General features: G+C 54.4%; 3 protein-coding genes across 5 annotated transcripts; 1 reads left to right on the top strand and 2 right to left on the bottom strand.

Annotated features, from left to right (window-relative positions):
* Nucleotides 1-361: 361 nt before the first annotated feature.
* Nucleotides 362-2632, bottom strand: LOC134170649 (proto-oncogene Mas-like). The gene is made up of 3 exons (XM_062632235.1): nt 2125-2632; nt 1642-1717; nt 362-1475 (listed from the first exon to the last, which is right to left on the bottom strand). The coding sequence occupies exon 3, from the start codon at nt 1435-1437 to the stop codon at nt 472-474; it is 966 nt and encodes a 321-aa protein (XP_062488219.1). The 5' UTR covers nt 1438-1475; nt 1642-1717; nt 2125-2632; the 3' UTR covers nt 362-471.
* Nucleotides 2633-4328: 1696 nt separating this feature from the next.
* Nucleotides 4329-6703, bottom strand: LOC134170662 (proto-oncogene Mas-like). Its single transcript, XM_062632261.1, has 2 exons — nt 6165-6703; nt 4329-5503 (listed from the first exon to the last, which is right to left on the bottom strand). Exon 2 carries the CDS (start codon nt 5481-5483, stop codon nt 4524-4526), a length of 960 nt encoding a protein of 319 aa, XP_062488245.1. The 5' UTR covers nt 5484-5503; nt 6165-6703; the 3' UTR covers nt 4329-4523.
* A 6307-nt stretch (nt 6704-13010) lies between these two features.
* On the top strand, nt 13011-15481 carry LOC134170650 (mas-related G-protein coupled receptor member H-like). Of its 3 annotated transcripts, none has more exons than XM_062632236.1 (2): nt 13011-13141; nt 13820-15481. In XM_062632236.1, exon 2 carries the CDS (start codon nt 13858-13860, stop codon nt 14809-14811), a length of 954 nt encoding a protein of 317 aa, XP_062488220.1. In that variant the 5' UTR covers nt 13011-13141; nt 13820-13857; the 3' UTR covers nt 14812-15481. The 3 variants fall into 3 exon arrangements, with proteins under 3 accessions (XP_062488220.1, XP_062488221.1, XP_062488222.1); XM_062632237.1 differs by having other exon boundaries at nt 13019-13146; nt 13824-15481; XM_062632238.1 differs by having other exon boundaries at nt 13019-13141; nt 13824-15481.
* The last annotated feature ends 292 nt before the right edge of the window (nt 15482-15773 follow it).

Here is a 15773-nt window from a genome sequence, read left to right on the forward strand (position 1 = left end):
TAGAGCAGCTTGCTCCAAGCCCCTGTGTCCAACCTGGCCTTGAGCACTGCCAGGGATGGGGCAGCCACAGCTTCTCTGGGCACCCTGTGCCAGCGCCTCAGCACCCTCACAGGGAAGAGCTTCTGCCTAAGAGCTCATCTCAGTCTCCCCTCGGGCAGGTTCAAGCCATTCCCCTTGGCCTGTCCCTACAGGCCCTTGTCCCAAGCCCCTCTCCAGGTTTCCTGCAGCCCCTTTAGGCAGTGGAGCTTCTCTAAGGTCTCCTCTTAAGGAGCCTTCTCTTGTCCAGGCTGCCCCAGCCCAACTGTCTCAGCCTGGCTTCAGAGCATAGGTATTTCATCACTTTGTTCAGTGTTCTCTCCCATGCCACCCAGCACACTGTCACGCTGCAGCTAATCCTGTTCTGGCCCATATTCCTTCTCTCCATCCCTGGAGCATCTTCTCCCTGGGGCGGGGGGGGGAGGTTGCAGAGGTTTAAACAGCTGGTTCCACTGTGTTTGCTCTGGGAGTTTCACCTCTGTTCTGAGGCTCTGCTTCATCTCCAAAAGCCCTCTTGAAAGCAACCCTCACAGAGAGTGTGAACTTGTTTGTGCAGCTCCCAGCCAAGAAGTAAATAGCAGGGTTGATGCTGCTGTTCACACAGGCCAAGGGCAGAGAGGCATCGAAGACAAAGACTGAAAAATCAAACAGCCTTAGCAAAAGCCAATACTCAAAATCAGCTGTGAAGAAGGGGAAGAAGACGACAGCGAGCAGGACCACAGCACAGAGCTTCCCTGGAGGATGCTGCCATGAACAGCACAAGACCCTGGCAAGCAGGGTTAAACCAGATAAAACCAGGGTAAGTAGTGATAAGAGGTAGCTGAGGATGAAGGCAATGAGTGCTGCAGGGCAGAAGAAGAGGGTCAGGGCGAGAAGGAAGGAGAGGGCCCAGAACAGGGCACACACAAGCACTGGCAAGCACTGGGAGCGGTGGCAGTGGGCCATGGGGAGGACAGACAGAGCTGCCATGGCACTGAAGGCTGTCAGGAGGAAGACGCTGGCGGTGAAAGAGAAGAGAATGGTGATGTTCAACACAGTTGTCACGTCCCGTGAGCCCAGCCTGTGGCAAAGGGTCTCTGGGCCATAAAGTACCCCAAGGGCAGTGGTGATGGAGAGGAGGAAGGTGAAGTCAGCCACGGCCAGGTTGAGGACGTAGATGGTGATGGGGTTCCTGTGGACGTGGGAGGTGAAGAACCAGAGCACAGCCGCGTTCCCCAGCAGCCCGCAAAGGCAGATGAGCAGCGTGGCAGGGACTTTGCTCCAGTGACCAGGTTCACAGTTGGTCCAGTTGTAGTGAGTGTCCCCATGCATCAAGAGCTGGTGATGCCAACTCCTGTTCCACACTGGCTGGCTCCAGCAAGCAGGGCTGGCTCCTTCCACGGCAGGGAGGGATGTGCTCATTGCAAAACCTCTGCTGCTTCTCCTTCCTCCTCACACAGCTGCAGGGATGAGAGGAAGCAGAGACACCTTAGAACCTCTGTTGTCCCTCACAATAGGCTTTCAGATCTTTGCAGCCATGCCCCAGCTTCTGCATGGAGGAGCACAGAGAGAAATGAGGGACAGGAGAGGTGGAAGACAGGATGTGGGGAGATGGGGTTGACATACCTGGCACAAAAAGCATGTATAGAGGTGGAGCCAAAGCTGGGGAGATGCCTCCTTCCCGGCTTTTAATGAAACAGATCTGGAGGGGAGAAATAATAAGATAAAAGGATTGTCCTTGGAGGTGCCTGTGCAGGTAGTTGGAAATAGATGATCCTTAAAGTCCCTTCCAACCTAAGCCGTGCTGGGATTCTATGTCAAAGATCAAGTTATTTACGGGGTGGATCTGATAGGGATTCTCAGGTATCTAATATTATAGCTGACGTTACCAAGCTGCTGGGTTCCTTCAGTGGGACACTCATTTCACTGCTCCCCTACCACCTTTTCCCATGGGTCTCCATACCCCACAGACCACCATTCCCCAGTAGTGACCAACAGGTTCAACACCAGTGAGGGGAGGCGCTAAATTAAGCTGGAAAATACCACCCAGAAAGGTCTGACCTTGTCTCCTCTGGTAGCCTGGAGCAGACGCCCATCACCTCCGCTCACCACCTCCTGCCTCTGTGATGCTTCACGAGGTTTCCTGGAATTAGCACTTGGAAAGCTGGACCGAAACCTTGGTGAGCCTGTGCAGCCTCCAGCAAGGGGTCGTTCTCAGCTCCTTTCACAAAGCAGCTTGCTGACAGCCAAGCAGGTCAAGGGTTCCTGTAAAGAGGGGGCTATTTCATTGTGTTTGACAGGAGCAGGGTTCTGGCTATAGACTCTTCCTCGCACAGGAAATGACTAAAAGGACTCTCAGAAATCAGACCTATGGGAAGAGCTGATTGTTGCCTGTGTCATGTTCCTCTTTTATTTCATTTTAAAGCAACCCCAGTCCCAAAATACTCCTCTCTTTGGACGGAATGAACTTTCCTCCTCCTCCCATTCCAGGCAGATATCTTTAGGACCCAGTGCTACAAGCTGGGAGTTGCAGCAAAACCTCTATTTCTGATTCAGATCTGGGTTTGAAACCCATACACCACAATTTCACTGCAATACTTGACCTTCAAATGCACCATTTCCAAGAGCACCAAGCAGCAAAGAAAAGATGGATCAGGATTCCAGGAAAATCTGGGGTTTCCTAAGGAGAGGTGAATCAGAGCTGCTCACTTGGTTTTAACCATCTAAAAGTTATGGGTTTCATCTGAGTTTCTTCTACAGTGCCTCAGACAGGCCCATGAAATTTGTAGAGAGCTGAAGGGAGGTGAGATGGCTCCTACCCAGGCTGACTGTGGTGCAGGACAAACGCAAACAGCTCCTGTTGCATCTGGGAGCAGGGATGCTCCTGCTGGGAACTGGCACATGTGGGGACTGCAGGACCAAAGCCACCTCCTCTCTCCCTTGGTGATGCTGTGCTTGTGTCCCCAGCTGGAGAATCTCACATCTTGCAATGCCAATGCTTTCAAGTGCAAACAGGTCATGAGAAGAGAATCAGAGAAACAGAGAACCATGGAATGGTTTGTGCTGGAAGGGACCTTAAAGCTCATCCAGCTCCAACCCCTGCCACAGGCAGGGACACCTCCCACTAGGGCAGCTTGCTCCAAGCCCCTGTGTCCAACCTGGCCTTGAACACTGCCAGGGATGGGGCAGCCACAGCTTCTCTGGACACCCTGTGCCAGCGCCTCAGCACCCTCCCAGGGAAGAGCTTCTGCCTAAGAGCTCAGCTCAGTCTCCCCTCGGGCAGGTTCAAGCCATTCCCCTTGGCCTGTCCCTGCAGGCCCTTGTCCAAAGCCCCTCTCCAGGTTTCCTGTAGGTCAAGGTACATCAACATCTACCCATGTGCTCGAGAAAAGAGCAGAATCAGACAGGGTTTCTCAGCTTCTGCTTTTGTGGGTAACATCCTGAGAGCGATTTCCAGCACATGATTTACAGACACGGGCTGTTTGCTTGTTTTGGGGTCAGGCTTGTGTGTGACCAAAGACACCTACAGCCTGTAAATGCTACGGCTCTGGTTGCAGTTGTTTCTGTGTGCTGGGAAAGCCAATAACACCATCTGGCAGGCAGAGCTCAGCCTCCTCCAGCCATCACACACGAGAACCATCCTTCTCTGTCTGCCTCTTTTCTTGCCTCTGCCCTGGTGGTTTGCTCCATGGGCTTCTCCATTCACTGCACAGAACTGCACTTGCCAGCAGCCATCAGGCACTGGCTGGCTGTCCATCCTCTGTCCAACCCAGAGTGCCCACCCCCAGCAGCACTTGCCTCTTTGCCTGTCCCTGCTCCCCCAACTAAACCCCCTTGGAAGGGTAGAGGTTGAGTGATGCTTCCAGCTCCATCAGCCAGGCTGAGATGGGTTTTCTCTGTCAGACTCTGCCACAGGAGGACAGAAAGACAGAGGGAGCTGAGAGCATCCTTTCTGTCCCTTCACCATCACCTCCTGTGGTCTGGAGGCTTTTGAGGATCAGAGTAGTGAGTGGTTGGTGCTTTAGTATCAGGCATCAAGGTCCCAGGAGCAGATAGAGGCAGGAAGAGTTGGGACTTCCTATGTGGGAAGCAGACAAGATGCAGATTGAGGCCCAGGAGCATGGCTGTGCTAACCCTGGAGAACAGGAGAATGGATAAGGCAGGACCTCCTGGACCACATCGTTTCAGCATGTATCTTGCATGTACAACGCCTAATGGGCAGCGTGAGGGGATGGTCACATCCATGATTTCGAGAACAAGCTCCCCATGGAGCCATCAAGGAAGAAACCGCAGTCACCAGTAAGTTACCCAAAAGACACCTTTATTTAAATAACTTAAAACCAAGTTCGAGCTGGGAACCAGCCCTGCCCATGGCCACGTCCTGGGGGACACCACTGTCCACTGCTGGTCCTGCTCACCCAGCCAGGCCATGGGGTGCTGTCCTGGGCTGCAAAGGCAGGGCCACCCCTCTCCAGTCTCGGCCACAGGGGTTTAGGCAGCGATTTCCATCACAGGGGTCCCACCTCTTGGGAATCTGCCTTATCTTCAAAGACCCTCTGAAGAGCCACTTTGAAGGATCCCCTGAACGTGAACTTCCCATAGCTCCCAACCAGGACGTAAATAACGGGATTGATGCTGCTGTTAAAAGAGGCCAGCAAGAGGCAGACCTCAAAGACAAAGTTAATATACACAAAGAAGTTGAGGAAGATCTGGACACTGAGTGGGATGCCAAAGAGGAGGAAGAAGAGAACGGTGAGGAAGATGACTGCGTACAGCCTCCCTGGGTGGTGTTGCCAAGAGCTGCGTCTGAGCTTGACGAAGAGGATCACGTTGGAAAGAACCATAAAGGGAGTGAAAAGGCAGAAATTGAGGCAGCACAAGAGCCCGAGAACCGTCCAGCAGTGCTGGGAATGATCCGGGTCACACACGAAGTGCACCAGCCCCGCAAGCACACAGGAGAGGGCCCACAGCAGGATACACATTGCAGCAGAGAGGGGCTCCGGGCGGTGGCCTCGGCACCAGAAGGGCCAGAGGACACCCATACACCTCTCCACGCTGATGGCAGTGAGGAGGTAGAGGCTGGTGCCGTAGGTGAGCAGGACCATGGAGTGAAACAGCTGCAGCACCCCCAGGAGCGCTGGCTGGGAGCAGCTGAGCATGGGCATGTGATAGACCACAAGGAAAGCCGATGTGAAGAGGAGAAAGCAGGAGTCGGCCACGGCCAGGTTCAGGAGGTAGGCGGTGAAGGGGCTCCTCCTGATGCGGAAGCCAAGGAGCCAGAGGATGGCTCCGTTCCCCACCAGCCCACACAGGCAGATGAGCAGGGTGATGCTCCCAGTGACGAGTTCGGGGATGTGCTCTGCAAAGCACCGGGTCCCGTTGTGTTCAGCCTCATAGACCAGGCTCTCTGTGGGTGCTGGGGACACCATATGCGAGTCATGGATCGTGCCGTTGGGATGTCGGTTCATCTTCCTCTTCTTGTGCTCGCCTGGGGAAAGGCAAGAGATGAAGGCACAATCAGTGGCTTTCAGGTCACCAGTACTTGGAATGTCCTCTGGTAATCCTGGTTTCTGCAATCCCTCACAAGCTACAGCATCTGCTAGCCAGAGAACTTAAGAACTGAGCAGTGAGAGGAGAGTGGAGTGGGGAAGGGAAGGGAAGGGAAGGGAAGGGAAGGGAAGGGAAGGGAAGGGAAGGGAAGGGAAGGGAAGGGAAGGGAAGGGAAGGGAAGGGAAGGGAAGGGAAGAGAAAAGAAGAGAAGGGGAAGGGAAGAGAAGGGGAAGGGAGGAGAGGAGAGGAGAGGAGAGGAGAGGAGAGGAGAGGAGAGGAGAGGAGAGGAGAGGAGAGGAGAGGAGAGGAGAGGAGAGGAGAGAGGAGAGGAGAGGAGAGGAGAGGAGAGGAGAGGAGAGGAGAGGAGAGTAGAGGAGAGGAGAGGAGAGGAGAGGAGAGGAGAGGAGAAGAAAAATAGGGATAGGAGGGAAAAGCTTGGCCCAGGGGGACAGGAGACAGACTTGGAAGAGGAGTGGAGGGAGGAACAAGAGGCAGGTGGAGCCATTTGGCCTTGAAGGGCTGAAAACAGCTGAGGAGACAGATGGGAAGAATGAAGAGGACAGAGGCAGGATTGGAGGTGAGTCCCAGACCCCTCTCACCAGGCAGGGGAGGGCAGAATCCTTGCACAGTTTGGTTTCCAGAGCTGCAGTCCTCTGCGTCAGACTTGCAGATGAAACCTTTCCACAGCTGCTATGCCAAAACCATCCCAGATGAGATCTGGCCACCAGGAACAAGGTGATGAGGTTCCTCCAGCAGTTTGCGTGTGGGCTCTGGTACCGCGGCTCTTCCTCAGCTCCAAATGGGCCCTGGGACCACGGCTTCTGCTCAGGGGTGGTCGCTGAAGGGATGCAGATGTGCCAGGGCTTGGGCATCACTTGTGAGAGCAGCGGAAGCAGATTGCCAAAGACCCACGCTCACAGGACGGGCGTTGCAGACCCATGGGCTGGTTGCTTCAAATGCTTCCTCTTTGCAAACCTGCTGTTGTGTTGTTTTCCTTCTTGTTCTCCTCTTCTGAGCCCATCAGCAACACCCCTGATGTGTCACAGTTCCCATCCATGTGAACGTGCACATTTCGCTGTCACAAAGAAGCCACCATCAGCCCCAGGGAGATGATGCTGAGTGTCACTTCCCTGTCTGCAAGAGCTGAGTGGACGCCTCCATCACCCCATGCCATGGGGCTGGGCAAGAGGGAAGAGGGATGGAGTGATGCAACCAGCCACTGCATCCCAGGGATGACACACACCACTGGACCTGCCCCTCACTGGTGCTGGCTGCTCCATGCCCCATCCTCACGTCTCACAGTGCTGAGGCTGCAGGGATGCAGCGTGAGTCCTGGGAGGAGAACTTTGCTCATTGTGTGGTCTCTGTCCTGCTTCCCTGTCTGCTGTGTCTATGCCCCATAGAATCGTGGAACGGTTTGGGTTGAAGGGATCTTTAAAGCTCATCCAGCTCCAACCCCTACCACGGGCAGGGACACCTTCCATAGAGCAGCTTGCTCCAAGCCCCTGTGTCCAACCTGGCCTTGAGCACTGCCAGGGATGGGGCAGCCACAGCTTCTCTGGGCACCCTGTGCCAGCGCCTCAGCACCCTCCCAGGGAAGAGCTTCTGCCTCAGAGCTCATCTCAGTCTCACCTCGAGCAGGTTCAAGCCATTCCCCTTGGCCTGTCCCTACAGGCCCTTGTCCCAAGCCCCTCTCCAGGTTTCCTGCAGCCCCTTCAGGCACTGGAGCTGCTCTCAGGTCTCCCCTTCAGGAGCCTTCTCTTCTCCAGGCTGCCCCAGCCCAGCTCTCTCAGCCTGGCTCCAGAGCAGAGCTGCTCCAGCCCTTGCAACATCTTCATATTCTCCTTAGGACCACTGTGATCCCAAGAAACAAACAAATATTGGAAGGAGTTAAAAAGAAGGCAGGAAGCAGAATTGGATATTGGTCTTTTACCATCTCTGCCATATCCAGGGCCAGATGGAGGGAATGCCAAACCACAGGAACATATGTGTGAACTGAGCTTCATTAATCAGCATTCCTCCGCCTGCGGCTCACGCTGCGGATGGCCCAAGAGAAGGCCCTCACTTCCCGACAGGAACATCTTCTCCCAACCCACCCTGACATTATATTTATAAGAAATGAGAACAAAACAGGCTAGTAACAGCAATATATGGCTGGTAACAAAGGGCAATCCTTTCACCCAGGGTTGTTGTCCTGGGTTCAGCAGTAGCACTCATTTTTCCCCTTCTTGGTAGCTGGTGCAGTGCAGTGTTTTGACTTTCAGCTTGGGAACAGAGCTGATAGTGATGTTTAGGTTTGGCCAAGGACTTTGTGAGCCTCATGCTCTGCCAGGGAGGAGGGGAGGCCAGGAGGAAGCAGAGACAGGACACCTGACCCAAACTGACCAAAGAGGTATTCCATACCACAGCACGTCATGCCCAGGAGGTAACTGGGAGTTAGCCGGAAGGGCTGGGAGACTGCAGGGTTGGAGGAGGTATCGGTCGGAGCTTGGTCGGGCTGAGGGGGGGCGAGTTATCGGTTGGCTGGTGGTGAGATGATGTATTCTCTTCCCTTGTTATTTCCTTTATCATTATTATCATTGGTGGTAGCAGTAGTGATTTGTGTTATACCTTAGTTACTAAACTGTTCTTATCTCAACCCGTGGGAGTTGCATTCTTTTTGATTCTCCTCTCCGTCCCTCCGAGAGCAGGGGGAGGGCAATAAAAGGGGGGGAAGTGAGCGAACGAGTTACCTGACTGAGTTTAAACCACGACAGTTCTTTTTGGCGCCCAACGTGGGGCACAAAGGGTTGAGATAACGACAGATTTGACTGGATTAATAGTTACTCGTCACAATGCTGATTTATTGGCTCTCAGAGTTGTTTTGCTTGATCTCGCAGCTTCAGAATGTTGTAACTTACGTAGAGCCGGTATTTGCTGTGTTAGTGTTTATCAAGTGTGGGGCCTGGGCTAAGGTTCTTGTCTCACTGTGCTTTATGGCAATGGCTTGTAATACGGGCGGGCTCCAGCAGCAGGGCGGGACGGACGTGGCCGTGGACTTGTACCTGGCCGTCCGGCTGCTCTTCACCGCCCTGGCCCTCACCCTACTCTCCATCTTCGTGAGGCTGCGGGGAGCCGTGGGGGCGCGGCCCCGGGAGCCGGCGGCAGCCGAACCGGCCCGGGAGAGCGGCCCCGGGGACCAAGCGGCGGCGGGAGCAGGGCCGGAGGCCGCGAGGGGACGGCTGCCGGTGGAGGAGGTCGGGGCGGTCGAGGAGCGGAAGGAAGCGGCTGCCGAGCAGCGGGAGAAGCCGAGCCCCGCGGAAGAGCCGAGCCCCGCGGCCGAGCCGAGCCCCGCGGAGGAGCCGAGCCCCGCGGCCGAGCCCAGCCCCGCGACGGCCGAGAGCATTCCCCGGAAGCCGCCCGCCGAGCCCCAGGAGGATGCAGGAGACCACGCAGCATTTCCCAGCAAGGCAGAGGAGGAAGAGCTGGACTCAGGAAAAGAGAAGCTGGCGGTGGGAGAGCCGGCAAGCACAGCGGCTACACCAGCCCCAGTGACAAGTACAGCAGCATCGTTTGAGAGTTCTGAAGGTTTTGAATGGCCTTTGGGTATCCTTGGGACCTGCCTGCTGATTGTGATGGGGATCAGCATGTTGGCACACACACAGACTGTGTTCTACCCACAACCATTTTGTCTGATCTCAACAGTTAAGCAGAGTCAGGTTTGGGTCTTGTCTGGGGTTAGACGAGGATATAGGGGGACCAAGAGATTTTCCCCAAGGCTGGACAGTCATGAGTGGCAGGGTGTGTGGGACAGTATGGGCAAGTAAGTCCACTGGGCCCCTCCAGTGCTTTGGAAGCATCGGAGATGGAAGGCAGCTGTATGGAGTCCCCAGCAACAAGCTGCAGTAACTGCTTAAGGGGACAGTGAATTATTTTAAGCCTGGTGGGCCCATGGCACTTCAGGCCATCAGAGCAGAGATGCAACACAGAGATGGACTCATGATCGAGGGGTGGACTTAGCAATGGACACTATTGCCCAGGTTATTCACGAGTGTGAACACTGCACACAGTCTCTCCTGCTCTGGAAGACTGTTACAAGAGATGGAGCCTGACATCATGGACCAGATGGACACAGCAGCTTTATAGGGACTGGTCCATGCACTTAGATAAGAGTGATGGTATATTGAAAATGTGGGATCTGAGCATGACGTGAATGGTATGGAATAAGGGGTGGATAATGTCCTGGGTTCAGCAGTAGCACTCATTTTTCCCCTTCTTGGTAGCTGGTGCAGTGCAGTGTTTTGACTTTCAGCTTGGGAACAGAGCTGATAGTGATGTTTAGGTTTGGCCAAGGACTTTGTGAGCCTCATGCTCTGCCAGGGAGGAGGGGAGGCCAGGAGGAAGCAGAGACAGGACACCTGACCCAAACTGACCAAAGAGGTATTCCATACCACAGCACGTCATGCCCAGGAGGTAACTGGGAGTTAGCCGGAAGGGCTGGGAGACTGCAGGGTTGGAGGAGGTATCGGTCGGAGCTTGGTCGGGCTGAGGGGGGGCGAGTTATCGGTTGGCTGGTGGTGAGATGATGTATTCTCTTCCCTTGTTATTTCCTTTATCATTATTATCATTGGTGGTAGCAGTAGTGATTTGTGTTATACCTTAGTTACTAAACTGTTCTTATCTCAACCCGTGGGAGTTGCATTCTTTTTGATTCTCCTCTCCGTCCCTCCGAGAGCAGGGGGAGGGCAAGAAAAGGGGGGGAAGTGAGCGAACGAGTTACCTGACTGAGTTTAAACCACGACAGTTCTTTAACTAAAGTGTCTTAGTGCTGAGCTTCCAAGTGTCCCAGTGAGCAGCGATGCCAAGGGAGCTCTGCAATCACCACTGCCATCTCCTCATCTCCCTCCCTTTGTTCCAGGTGTTCTTCCAACAACAAGTCCTTTGGACCAGCATGCTCCAAATTCCCCCTTGGCACGCTCCCAGCATCCCAGTGCAGCATCCTCTGGGAAGCCCTGCTGGAGGAACGGGCTGGGAATAGTCGCCCACTGTGGGGCAATGGGGAATACATCCTGTCAGCTCTGAACCTGACTTGCTGAGGGGCTTCTTCTTCAGCCTCTGCAATCAATCCAAAAGTAGCTTTTTTATGCTAAAGCAGTATAAGGAATAGCTAAAAATGCCTTGCTCTGATAACAGGCTGTGTTAAATGCAACGCAGCAGCACTGCAGCTCCATCTCTCTGTTGCTCCCAAAGCTTCTGGTCAGCTGGAATTCCATGGGACAGAGGGAAAGCTTTCTTCATCCATCTACAGCCAGTGCAAATTGGCACAGGCCTGCAGAGTGGTACCTCACAGCTTCTGCAGCTGCAGGATGTGCTTCACCATCTATCATCCTCCTCCTCCCAGGGAAGGGAGACCCATTGCAGCATCCACAGCCATGAGTGGTGTGACAGCATCCCAAACCCTCCCACTTCTAAGGTGGTTTTTTTCCTCCTGAAAGTTGCCCAGACATGGTTCTGCTTTTATTTTGGTGTTCCCCACAGCAGGAATCTTGCAGAGGTGACCATGAATAGGAGGTTTCAGTCAGAAATCCTCTGGGTGCTGCTGATGCAGATGCACGTATGCATGCGCCTGTTTCCAGGATGGCCCCATCCATTCCACCCCAGGTCCAAAGCCCAAGAGTTCTGCAATAAAGATGCTCTTTCCCTTCTGACTCTGCAGCTGGGAAGTAGCCCCATCAGAGGCTAATGGGGGTGGCTGTGGGGACCAGCTGGCTCAGGAAGCTGGGATGAGGCTGGAGAGTTCAGATGGAGGATGCTGGAGGAGATGGGAGTGGGGAGGATCCTGCAGGTCCCACCAGCATTCCCAGGGCTGGTGACTCAGTGATGGGCTCTGCCCATGCACGAAACATGGGTGATAGGGTCTGCTTTTCTCATACAGCCCCACTGAAGGAAGGGACTTTGATTTGAAGTGGTTTTGATATGAACCCTTGGAGACAACTCTGCCCTTAGCAAAAAATGGTGAGACTGGAATTGCTAACGGGAAAAACCCAGGGTCTTTGGGAGTCAGTTTTAGGCACTAAAATGTTTTAGATGTATGGGTTTTAGATTACTTTTACATGATTTTTTAGATGTTTTAGATTATTTTTTAGATGATTTTTTAGATTTTTTTAGATGTATTTTTAGGTGCATCTAAAATGTATGTTTTAGAGCAGCCAAAGGTTGGTATCAGCCAGGCACCTGGGGCAGAAGCCAGAAGCACCTCCCAGTTGCAAGGGCACCGTGGAGTGGGAGATGCAGGGCGCTCCTTGGAGCAGTGAATCCCGTTGGAGAAGCTCTTCCACAGCTGAGGCAACCAAGAGCTTCATTCTACAACCCACACAGTTGTCTTTTTAATCATCACAGCAAGGTTGTTAATGGTGCAAAACATATTGGCTACAGCAATAAACCCTTGGCAGGCTGTGCAGTGACTGCATGGAGCTCCTGGTCCCCTTGGACCTGCCCAAGGGACAACAAACACATCCAGCCCAGTAACTCCAAGGATGATCTGCTCAGCCCTGTTTAACAACATCCAGGCTGCTCTAGTGGAAGGTGTACCTGCCCGGGGCAGGGGGTTGGAACTGGATGAGCTTTAAGGTCCCTTCAGACACAAACCAGTCCGTGATTCCATGAAATCTGCTCTCCAACAGCTTTCATGGCATTACTGAGGAGCAGGAGCAATAATTAATCTGGGCTATAGGTGTTCCTATTGTTGTAACCTGACTGAAAAGCAGCTGTGTGTTGTCGTCCAGCTGGGCTGGTAGAGCCTGCATTAGACTGGTCAGAAACACAAAGCCTTGGCTCTGGTTTGAAGGTGTGTTCCCTTGGGCCCAGATGAAGCTTTGGCAATGATTCTCATGCTTTTACCAGAAGGGGAGTTGCTTCTGAGAAGCATCCAGCTGCTCTGCCAGCACCACTAGCATCAGCAGTGTCACTAGCATCACCAGCACCGAAAGCATCTCCAGCATCACCGGCATCATCAGCATCACCAGAACCAAAAGCACCAGCAGTGTCACCAGCATCAGCAACATCACCAGTACCAAAAGCATCAGCAGTGTCACCAGCATCACCAGCATCACACTCTACTGCTGGATGGGTGACGACCCCCAGTGATGTTGAAGTCTTGGGGAGCCCTGCAACAGGCAGAGGAGGAATGAGGAATGGCAGGAGCCTGCCAGGACAGGGAGGACAGGCAGGGAGCAAGTGTTTGTCCTGAGGGGGAGTGTTTCTAATCAGGAGGAAATGAGGAGCCATTCACAAAGTCCTGGTTGTGGAGCTGCTGGCAAAAGTCACTTCCTTTGTGGTGAAAAAAAAAAACGAGATAAATAAGAACGAGGAAGGCCAGCTCTGACGTAGCCGCAGTTACAAAACCATTCCCAGCTCCCCTACGACCCCACTGTGGCTGGGGATCTGCCGAGGGGCACACCGGGACCAGGGGACGTTATTCTATATGCTGCTGCCCCGGGAGGACCCACTTCAGGAGATGGATCCTGAGGATGAGATGCCAAGACACCGGCGTTGATCCGATGGAAAGCCCCTGCCTGCTGCTTCTCCAAAGCTAACAGTTAAGTGCAATCTTTCTCCATCCTTCCCTCACCTTCCTTTCCTTCAGCATCCACTGCCACCAGCCATGTTCATCCCACCCTCTCCTGGAGACTGGCACTGCTCTCCCCAAGTCCTGTCCCTGCTGTTTGGGCTTTCCTTCTGCATCTCCTGCTGAACCTTCCTCTTCGTCCCATCTCCCTCTCCTGTTGCAAATTATCCACCCTTCCACTCCCCAGCACATCCCATGTGCCCTCCACTGATGAATTCCCGGCGCAGGGAGCTCCTGATGGACCACACAGTTCAGCCCCAGCTCCTCCAACCCATTAAGTCTCAGGGGGGACCTGATGGCTGCCTCCAACTGCCTGCCAGGAGGATGGAGCCAGGAGGGGCTGGGCTCTGCTCCCAAGGAACAAGGGATGGGACAAGAGGAAACGGCCTCAAGCTGCCCCAGGGCAGGTTTAGATGGAGCTGAGGAACAATTCCTGCCCCAGAGGGTGCTCAGGCATTGGAACAGGCTGCCCAGGGCAGGGCTGCAGGCACCGGCCCTGCAAGTGTGCACAAACCCTATAGAGAAAGCCCTCAGTGCCATGGGTCAGAAGTGGCCTTGGCAGGGCTGGGGTTGATGATCTTAAAGGTCTTTTCCAGCCTGGTTGATTCCATGATTCTCTGATTAACACTCCATCCATTCTGACTGCAGCCAGGGACCACGTCCCACCTCCTGCCCAGCATCAATCCATGGAGGCGAATGCCATATCCCTACCTCCTGCACCCCCTGTGCTGGAGACTAATGGAGAGAACCCATGCAGGATAGACATCACCGATGTGGCTATGGACACTGTCACACTGCTCATCTGCCTCTGTGGGCTGGTGGGGAATGGGGCTGTGCTCTGGTTCCTCGGCTTCCGCATCAGCAGGAACCCAATCACCACCTACATCCTCAACCTGGCTGTGGCCAACTTCACCTTCCTCCTCTTCATGGTCACCTCAGTCCTCCTCTACATGATGGAGAACATCTTCTGCTTCAGTTTTGAGACCTTAACATACCAGAGGCCACTTTTCCTGCTCTCGCTGTTGTCCTACAACATGGGCCTGTATCTCCTGATGGCCATCAGCATCGAGAGGTGCTCGTCCATCCTCTGTCCGCTCTGGTACCGCTGCCACCGCCCTCAGCGCTTGTCAGCCCTGGTGTGTGTCCTGCTCTGGGCCCTCTCCATCACTGTCATTGCTGCAGTGACATCTCTGTGCCTCTTGCATGAGGATGATCACTGCCGCGTGGCTCTCATCTCCATGTACGTCCTCAACTTCCTCATCTTTGCCCCACCCATGGTCGCTTCCAATGTGATCCTCTTCATCAAGGTCCAGTGTGGCTCCCAGCAGCGCCAACCCAAGCGGCTCTACATCGTTATCTTCCTCACCGTCCTCCTCTTTCTCATCTTCGGGGTTCCCCTCAGCGTCTGGAACTTCCTGCTGCAGTTTGGCTTCGCGGCTGTGCCTTCCCAGGCTGTTTTCCTGCTCGCCTGCATCAACAGCAGCATCAACCCCTTCATCTACTTCCTGGTGGGGAGCTGCCGGAGGCGCTGCTCCGTGGTGCCCCTGCAGGTCGCCTTCCGGAGGCTCTTTGGGGAGCCAGAAGACAACATTGACTTCAGCAGGGACACAACAATGAGCACGCTGGCCTCCGCCTATTGAAGCCATCCCAGCACCCTGCTTTGGGCCCCTGGGACAGTAGCTGAGGCTTTCCTAGAGCAACCAGACTGATAGATGTCGGCAGCATGCCATCGTGCAGAAGAGGAGGGCATCACCAAGGTCAGTGTGTGGAGGGATGCTCTGCAGGGTGCACCCCTTTCCTCCTCCCTTCCATCACTTTCATGGCAAATGCGCCCTAGAGGACCATGTTCCTGAAAATCCCCTGCTTTTTGGGATGAGCCCTGCCTTCGGGTAACTCTGACTCATGTACTTTGTGGGGGTAGAAACTGTTTGGTGTCCTAAGTGCATCTCCCCATCCTACCTTCACCACGGGGGGTACCAATGCTCCTCACCATGCTCTGCTGAGGTCCTACCACCCTCCGTCCCGCTGGTACCTCCCTTCTGCCGGTGCCTCCCTGCGCCTGACACCAGTAAACAGCATCCTGCCTTCTCCGGGCTCCTGCTGCCGGCCGGATGAGGGTAGAGGCGGGAGGGGAATGTGCACGCACGCCTTGTGATCACCAGGGCAAAAATGACACCAACTGCCCACAAGCGGGACTGCAGGAGCACAGCTGGCGCGGGAAGGAGGGGCGCAGGGGTTTGGTGGTGCCCTCGGGCTGTTTTATTACTGTCACTGCAAATATCTCCTCAAATATACATAGATACATATTTATTTTGTGAGCTAAGACTCTTCCTTATGGAATACTTCCTCTCCCCTGCCCTCGGCAGGCTGGAGCTTTCCTCCAGATCAGGCCAGCAAAGGGAAGGGTAGTCTGTGGTCCTCAGCCCAGCCACCACCCTCCAGGAGCAGGGTGCCACATCTGTTGGTCACTATGGGCTCCAGGGGGTATCACCCACCTCCCTACGGCTTTGCCTCCACTAAGGCTCCATCACAGTGATGGGAGAGGTGTGGGTGTGCAGAGTGATGGTGCTGGAACTGGAACAAGCCAGGGCTCGGTTTCCCC

The sequence above is a fragment of the Pezoporus occidentalis genome, unplaced genomic scaffold (genome assembly GCF_034315485.1).
Source record: "Pezoporus occidentalis ecotype Australia unplaced genomic scaffold, CSIRO_AGI_Poc_V1 ctg388, whole genome shotgun sequence".
Classification (NCBI taxonomy): domain Eukaryota; kingdom Metazoa; phylum Chordata; class Aves; order Psittaciformes; family Psittacidae; genus Pezoporus; species Pezoporus occidentalis.